Below are 9364 nucleotides of genomic sequence, written 5' to 3'. Positions count from 1 at the left end.
ACCAAGAGCTGTAACTAGCATCTCTGAAGGACCACCAAGAGCTGTAACTAGCATCTCTGAAGGACCACCAAGAGCTGTAACTAGCATCTCTGAAGAACCTCCAAGAGCTGTAACTAGCATCTCTGAAGGCTCAGTATCTATACTCTGACCTTCCAAAGGTCAGCCTGGTTGACAATAGCAACTAGACCCAAGAATGACTACTCAGAGGCATGGGCAGCATCATAGACACAACAACAGGAGACTGAGAGGTATGACACACACCTAGCATCCCAGGAGGGAATACTCAGAGACTGGGAGCAGAAAGTAGGGCAGATGGCATCCACATCTATCCCTCATCTAGCCCTTCTCACCTTTGCTCCTCCTTTAATCAATAACCAATATGTATTGACCAGGCCAGCTCTGTCCTGCTCTGTGCTTATTCTCTCTCTGGGTCTTTCCCCAACCCCCATTCTTACCTTGTTCTACTTCCTTTGCCCAGGCTTTCCTAAACCACACAGCCTAGTCTGGTTTACAGAGCTTCTGTGTCTCAGTCTCTTGGGAGTGCAGGTTGTTTAATTGCATTAGCCTATCAGAATTCATGTCTTTCCCTCTCTTTTCATTCTTTCTTTACTCAAAAGGTACCATGTCCTCCCCATTCCTTCTATTCTCACATCTATGTACGTCTCTATTCTCTTCTTTTGTTCTTATACACCTAATATAAATCACTTATCTCAGCCTGCTGAGTTTTTCTTCTGTTCTTACACATGCCAACTAATATATTAATGTACATAGGACTATCTATGTTTATTTGCTCCTCAAAGTGCAAACTGGGGCTCACAGTATTATTATTTTTTATTTGGCTATTAGTGTACATATATAGTAAACCTACCCTTTAATAGTGACTGGTTTTACAGAAGTATTCTATTCTCTAGGGAGATCTGGGGAGCAAGTCTGATGTCCCAAATACCAGTCTAGCAGAGGAAACAATATCTCAACCCTACTATAACCTCATCTGTCTTGACCACTGCAGACACTCCTGATGAGAACTAAAAATGACTGAAAAAAAAAAAGATTTCAACCAATAGCCTAATCCAACACATATAAGCTTCAATGCAAAACTCCTAGGAAACATGAACAACCATGGTAATATGACATCCCCAAAACATCACTAACTCCACATTAATGGTTTGATTGGGAGTAAACTAGGGGGAAAATCACACAAAAAAATTTTTTTTTCAAAAAAATGTTAGAAGAAATCAAAGAAACACAAATTCTCAAAGAACACAAACAAACATCTGGGTAAAAATGAGGTCAATACAGGACACGAGAGTGAAATTCAGTAATGTGAATTACTGAAGGAAAATAGACTGAAAATGGAAAATTCAACACACCAAACAAAAGGCGCCATGGGAAGTCTGGCCAACAGTAAGGGTCAAAGAGAAGACAGAATATCGGTGCTTAAAGACAAGGTGCGGAAACTGGGAAACTTGGAGACACTGGTAAAGAGAGATATGTTAAATGTGTGATAGAGCTCACAAGACCCATAGTACACTATGAAAAGATCACTTCTATAGAGCATGGGCAAAGGAGGAGAGGAATTTCTTGCTAAAGACATGGAACACACTATATTTCTCCATTTTTATTGAAAAAATATTATTTCTTACAATGTATTCTAACTATAATTTCCCCTCCCTCTTTCCTCTACTCTTCCTAGTTCCCCCCGAGCTCCTCAACCTTCCAGATCTACTCTCTTTCTGTCTTTCTTTAGAAAACAATAGGCTTCTAAGAGGAAACAACAAAACACAACAAAATAAAATATAATAAGATCTAACAAAAACCATCATATGAAAGTTGGACAAGACAGACCAACAGAAAGGAAAGAGCCCATGAGGAGGCATGAGAATCAGAGACCCACTTGTTTATACACTTGGGAATCCCATAGAAACACTAAACTACAAGTCATCATATATGCAGAAACCTGGGTGCCGACCTGAGCAAGCCCTGTGCATGCTGCTTCAGTCTCTGTGAGTTCAGATGAGCTTTGCTAAGTTGATTTTGAGGGCTGTGAAATCCAATCTTAGATAAAGAGATTCTCATTTAGGTTCGTGGGGTATGGAAAACATCAAAGATACAACAGCAGAAAAGACCCCTCCTCTGGCCTGTCTTCATCTTATTATAGCTAAAACCCTGCACAGAGCAAAGAATGCATGCTGAAAGCTATAAGGGAAAAAGAAACACTGTCATACACAAAGGCAGGTCTTAAGAATTTAAAGCTTGGAGATAAATTTGTCAATCCAGAAAGATCAGCTCGAGTTAGACAATATCCCCCACCCCGAAGATAATTCTACTTTAGAATTTTGAAGCCCATTTGGCAACAAGCCTACCCATATACTGAGCTTCCAGTAATGTTCTAGTCCATCTGTTTTCTTAATGAATGACTTTTCAGAGATCAATAGGCATTGGAGAGATGGGATGTACCCTACTTGGTAGAGAACTTGCCTGACATGTGGGATCCAGTTTTGATCACTAGTGAAGAAAACAAGCCAAAAAACATTAGCGAGAAGTATATTGATTAAAGGCACCTAGGAGGAAGAGAAGGTATTGTAAAAGAAGTTATATTTTAAAACTATTTCTAATATCATTGGAGACACAAGAAGACTTATAACAAGATAAAGATAATAAAAAAAAGCAATCAACTGAAATAATGAAACTATGGTAAAATTGTAAGCACAATTAAGAAATGATTACGCTATAGATAGAAAAGTGTTTGTCTACTGGCATAGGAGATGAAAAATCTGTAGACTGTCTAACTGGGTATAGAAGACACAGGGGAGTTCTGGAGTAGTGAGGGTATAGATGCTTGGCAACTTATTATAGAGTTGGTATTTAAAAAGAAATAAGCAATTAAAAAGCAAGGACTAACAGCAATGCCTATGAAATTACTTCATAGAACAGAAAAGGGAAGATGATACAAATCTCTTGCTTTATGAAGCCAATATTATCCAAGTACTAAAGCCAGAAAAGCTACATCAGAGAAGACAATTACAGGGTAAGCTCTCTGATAAACATGTATGAAAAGGTTCTCAATAAAATATTTGCAAAAAGTATCTATGATCATATTGAAAAGATTATTCAGTCAGATCAAGTCGGCTTTCTCTAGTGATGCAGGGATCACACAGCATGTATGTCAATAAATTATATCACACAAATGTGTGTTAATATAGAAATCACATGATCTCAAGATATGTAGAAAGGGCTTCTGACATAACTCAGTTTCCCTTTATGAGGAAATCTTGATGAGATGGTAAGAAACTTACCTCAAGACAGGAAAGGCTATATAATAGATCTAAACCCAACACTAAACTTAAGAGGGAAAAACTTAAGCATTGCCATTAAATTCATGAACAAGACAAGTATACCTCTTTTCTCCACTCACATAAAATGTCATACTTAAAGTCTTAGTTATGGGAATAAGACAAGAAGAAGAGAAAATAAAGCTAGACCACTCCTGAGTATTTATCTAAAGAGTTTAAGTCAACATATCACAGAGAAAAGCGCACATCAAAGCTTACTGTAGCACAAGCCACTAAGTCCTGAAGCCAATGTCAGTGCTCAACAATGGAAGATGGGATACAGAATATGTATAATGCAATTTTTACACTCAAAAAGAATAGCTATGTCTTTTTCAGGAAAATCTATGCAACTGGGCTTAATCTCACTTGTCTTAGAAAGATAACTACTGTATATTTTGTTCTTACCGTTATTCCATGCATATATAAACATATCTGTGGACATATTATGTAAAAGTAGCAGTGAAACTGTCTAAGGTCAGCAAGGGCACTTACAAGAGTAAAAGGGGCTGAGAAGGACAATGGGGTGCTATGCAGGCAGTGTGCTCAACACATGGTATATGCTTGTATGAAAACTTTTAAAGTTAAAACCTAAAAGTGCCTAGGAGAATCGGTGTACATATGCACTCCTCTGTCCGCACTTTCTATTGCTCAGTGACGTTGACCAAGCGTTCCTTCCTCGTCCCGCCTTTAACACTTTTCATTGTCAAATAAAACCTCTCATTAAAAAACACTGCTGTGGTACTTTCTATTTTATAGTTTGGAGACAAGTCTAGTCATAAGACCACACAGCTCAGAAAGCAGCTTTGAATTATTATTACTCTTAGTAAAAACTTTCCATTCTAAGGCCCCGGGCATTTTCCATTCTGCCTAGAAGCCATTGGCAACCTCTGTTTCTGGGTTATCTCTCAATAGTCATGCCACAGTTTCTGGTGAAGTTTCTATCTTTCCAAACCTTCTTATATTAAAATCTATCATTTATGAAACTCAACAGCCTTAAGGAATAACTTCTACCAGAAAGCCTGTAACCGTCTGGTAGCAATGGAATGTTGATTATCATCACCATAACTCACACATTCTACAAAGAATTCCATATCTTAACTAATGAGTTCAGAACCTTTCCAAATAATAACTTGTTCTTTCAGACCTTATATCAAAACAGTTTTCTTGAGAAATTATATGAGTTGTTTGTTACATAACAGTATCTAAATACCTAGAGATAGTCATAGCAACAACCCCAAACTTCTTCAGTGTAATTTGTTGTGCTTTCCTTTCCTTTCCCTCCCAATCATTTTCTTTATGAGCAACACAATGTTTTGCATAACCCCGCCCACACATCCCTGCTTCAATCTAGCTATCTCTGACTCTCAAAGTCCCCAGTAGGGACAGGACTCACTTGCTACTCAGGCAGCGTCTCAGGGAATAGGAGGCACCTCCACCACAGGTTCTGGAGCACTCGCTCCAAGGGCCCCAGGCATCCCAGAGGCCTTCACGGTCTTCCTCTGAGCGTGCAGTCCTGGAACTCTGCAATAAATGAGAAGATGACTGATCAGCGCCATGTCTCCTTTCACCCCTTAAACATTCGTCCTAACTGCGGGTGCCTGTCTCTCCATGAAGATCACACTCGAAAGGAAAGCCTGTGCCTGATTCTCTTCACTTTAATAGTACATGTCTATTTGACTTAATACGTTTATGGCACCTGGGCAATGAATAACCTAAGATAAATGATTGCATTCATAGACTAATTGGAGAATAAAGTTGCCAAAAGAGATCTCTAAGTGAGAGGGAGACAGTGCACTGAAGTCACCTTGTTGCAGATCTATGGACTCTATCCCACACAGGTACTGATGCTCCTTGAAGTTAGGCATGTACACACTAGCACAGCTTCCTAAGCCCGACCACAGTATACACAACCGACTTCTTTTATGAAGCAATTTCCTTCTCAGGTTGCAGATCTGTTAATTGGAACAATTATATGAAGCAATCTCAGTAAAGCAGAGATTTCTTCCAGACAAATGGATTGGTTTGCTATAAGCTTCTCAGGAGAAAGGGCATCTGCTGTAAGGTGACTGCGGTCATATTCTAGTTGCCATGTTGTACCTCACAGTCTTTACAGATTATGTTTGTCCTATAGTTTCTAGCAAAAGCTTCAGTGTTAGAAAGCACGAGTTTGGATATGGCTTCTATGCTTTATTGCCTTTAATCAAATAACTTATAAATCACAAATGCTTTAATTACCCCTTTTACCAAATGTGGATAACATCAAAGTTATGACATCTCTCTCTCTCTCTCTCTCTCTCTCTCTCTCTCTCTCTCTCTCTCTCTCTCTCATTAGCTGAATGGTTTCAATTTAAGATTAGTGCTAGAGTAAAGCATTCATTTTGCTTTCTGCAGCCATGTAAATAGAGTTTTAACTGGCACTTGCTTAACTTCCAGTCCTAAATCACTGAAAGGGGAGCTAGGATGTCTAGGGTTATAAGCCAAAAAAATGATCTATTCAGCACACAGTGGGAGGATATCCTGGTTCCAGAGCCTCCTGCCTCCAGAAACTTCTACATAGATTCTTTATGGTTGTTTTCTTATCCTAAAAAGTGAATACTAAAAATATCTTACATTAATGGATCACCAAGAGGAGTCAAAGCTAATTCATGGGCAAAAGGAAGCCAAAGTAGGAACAATCCCATGTCCATGCAGAGATGGATGCTTACAAATTGTAACAGAAACATGCGGTGGGATGTTACTCATCCTTTAAAAGAAGCTGTGAGCCATGGAACAGCATGGGTGAGCCTTGAAGACATTAGTCTATGTGAATAAGCTAGGCACATCAGGACATACACTGAGTGATTCCAATCATGCAAAGTACTGTAGGTGGCTGTATTCTAGACAGAGAAAGTAGAAGAGTAGTTATTAAGGACTGGGTCAGAGGACATAAGGAGTTTATGTTTAATAGGTATAGAATTTTCATTCAGAAAGGTGAAAATGTTCTACAGATGGATGGTGATGACTGCTGTATTAATAATGTGAATATTCTTGATGCCACTAAATTGTGTGCACTTAAAAGTGGTTAAAATGGTCAATATTAAGATCATTTTTGCAGCATATATATTAAAAAAAACAAGGAGGGACTAAATAAAAAGTCATTTAAGCCTTGTTCCTACTTTTATTTAATGTTATTTGCTTCATATTCACACCATTTATCCATACCGTTGGGCATTGTAAGGAAATATGCTTGTAAGGTAGGTGGAAGTGTTTCTGTTGAATGTAGCTGAGGCACTGCTACAGGTATTATTTCCCTGCAATCCCTGGCTTCTCACAGTAGTGTCCTGAAACCACATGCATCATTGAGTTTCTTTGGGGGCATGAGCTGTCAGAATTTGCAGTCATACAGCATGGGTAACAGAACCCCATCAGGAACCTCACAGTCTGTTTACTTCCTGAAGAATTGAATTCCAAAGTCCCGTGAGGGCAATAGGGGTGCTCAGAGTCACTAAACTAGCTAATGAGAGAGGAGTTCACACACTCAGGTGCCACTGAAGTCCTTCCTTTACTTTGCAAAGAAAAAAATCGTCACATATCTTGAGACACAATTGTATTTGCCTTCTATGATTAGATGATAGGTTTGTTGAGCTGGTCTTGATTGCACAGACCTAGAACCCCAGGTTTTTAGGAGCCTGAGGTTAGTAGAATTCCTGAGTTACAGAGCATTCCAAGCTGCCCTGAGTAACTAGGTAAGTCCTTGTCTTTAAGCAGAGTAAAGCGAGCGCTGTGGATACCCTGTAAGAGGCAGGGGGCTTGTATAGCATGTGCCAGCATGTGCGAGGTGCTAGGTTCCATCTCTCGTTCCTAAAGGGGGAGGGGTGCTATTTCTGTAACAAATATACATTTTTACAATGTAGTTTTCCATATCTTACTCAAATACAGTGTTCCTGAAACGGAAGCCGTCTCACATGTACTGTAGTACACAAAGTAACAAGGTGAGCCAACTTCGATGAGATCCAAATATGACAATAAAAAGGAAAAACAATGCAATTATCCAACTTGTAGAAATTGAATTCGAACTGTTTCCATGTGTGGTGAGGCTGACACACTCAGTGCATTGTCTCTTTCTGAAGAAGACATCAAGAGAATGATAAGAGAGTTGTGCGTTTTGCTGTAAATCACTGGTTCTAAACCTTCCTAATGCTTCCTAATAAAGTCCCTCATGTTGTGGTGACCCCCCACCCATAAATAAAATTATTTGTGTTGCTACTTCCTACTTGTAATTTTGCTACTGTTTTGAATCATAGTTTTGGAGACAGAGGTTTGCTTGAGGGGTTGTGACCCACAGATTGAGAACCACTGCTATAATTGAATTCCTTCAAGCTCGGCCATTGCTCTTTCAAGTGTCCTGTCAGAGGCAGTCTTTAAAAGCCTACAACCATGCTTCCCTGACTATACTCTCACCACACTTCAAGTTACGGGTGTTATCCCAGTTACACACAGTAAATGCCCACATTTCCCTGAAAGAGATCTTGTGCTGCATTAGAAACAAGGTCCCCAGACCTTCTCAAAGAGGAACAAATTCCAAGTTCTCTTCGAGCATGTAGGATAAACACAGTTCACTTCAACTGCATTTGTGTTTAATGTTGGAGAAAGTGACTTTCCTCCTTTTTACAGAAACAACATTTGAGCAATTCCTTCCAGACCATTTAAAATCCAAAATATTTGCTTATTGCTGTCTTTAAGACAGTCTTCAACATAAGCAGCTTTTGGGTCTGGCCTGATTCAACTTTTGTTTATTTCTCTCTTAAATTTGCAGCCTTTGTCACTTGTTGCCAGCATTTTTTTTAAGACTAGTGTTTTAGGTTGATTAAATTATTATGTAACACACAAAATGGAACCATATACAGACAACATATAAACACTCTCATCAATGCACACCAGCATGGCTCTGTACACAGCTATTAACCCCCAAAGCACATAATTAAAAGTATAAGATGAAGAATCATCAGTTCGAAACTGGCTTAACTTAAGAGCACTTGAACCACCACAGTGATCCAAATGGCAAAATTCTAAAACCTCTGCCTGACTTTGGAATAACTCTGTGTTTGGAGAAGGGCCTGCTGGCTGGCCTTTTCGGTTCAGTTTGGTTCAGATGGATATGCAGAACAAGGGATTTCTCCTTGCTGAGACTAAAATATTGATACAACTTGAGGAGATGGTTCTAGATCGTGCTTCAGAGCAAAGAAATTTTTATATGGGCTCAAGCTGTAGATCCAGCTACACGGCCCATTTTCTCTGTGTATCTGCCAACAGGTACCCCATTTTCTAGTTTAATCCCTTATTTGTGACTCACCCTGAGTTGCCCACTCAAGCCTCTCTCCATCCATCCTCCGACTGATCCACATCCCACCCCTCCTCCCCACACCACCCCATCTCCATGTGGATGCCCCCACCCCCCACCCCACCTGACCTCTAAACTCCCTGTGGCCTCCAGTCTCTTGAGGGTTAAGTGCATCATCTCTGAATGAACACAGACCTGGAAGTCCTCTACTGTATGTGTGTTGGGGTCTCATATCAGCTGGTGTATGCTGTCTGTTTGGTGGTCCAGTGTTTGAAAGATCTAGGGGGTCCAGATTAACCAAGATCACTGGTCCTCCTACAGAATTGCCCTTCTCTTCAGCTTCTTTCAGCCTTCCTCCCATCCAAGTACTAACCAGGCCCGACCCTGCTTAGCTTCTGAGATCAGACGAGATCGGATGCGCTCAGGGTGGTATGGCCGTAGACTCTTTCAGCCTTCCTCAACTCAACAACAGGGGTCAGCTTCTTCTGTCCATTGGTTGGGTGCAAATAAGTGCATCTGACTCTTTCAGCTGCTTGTTGGGTTTCTCAGCGGGCAGTCATGATAGTTCCCTTTTTGTGAGCACTCCATAGCCTCAGTAATAGTGTCAGGCCTTGGGGCCTCCCCTTGAGCTGGATCCCACTTTGGGCCTGTCTCTGGACCTTCTTTTCCCCAGGCTCCTACCCATTTCCATCCCTGTAATTCTTTCAGACAG

General features: G+C 40.2%; 1 protein-coding gene across 2 annotated transcripts in view; it reads right to left on the bottom strand.

Annotated features, from left to right (window-relative positions):
* The window catches only part of Adamtsl1 (ADAMTS like 1), a 365598-nt gene that overhangs the window by 324145 nt on the left and 32089 nt on the right, over positions 1-9364 (bottom strand). For both annotated transcript variants that reach the window (XM_021200231.2, XM_029540103.1), the window contains exon 2: positions 4726-4853. In XM_021200231.2, the coding sequence (XP_021055890.1) occupies positions 4726-4853 (128 nt within the window). The remainder of the gene's footprint in view (positions 1-4725; positions 4854-9364) is intronic.

This window comes from Mus pahari, chromosome 6, assembly GCF_900095145.1.
Source record: "Mus pahari chromosome 6, PAHARI_EIJ_v1.1, whole genome shotgun sequence".
NCBI lineage: Eukaryota > Metazoa > Chordata > Mammalia > Rodentia > Muridae > Mus > Mus pahari.
This window is presented reverse-complemented; position numbering and strand designations above follow the sequence as displayed.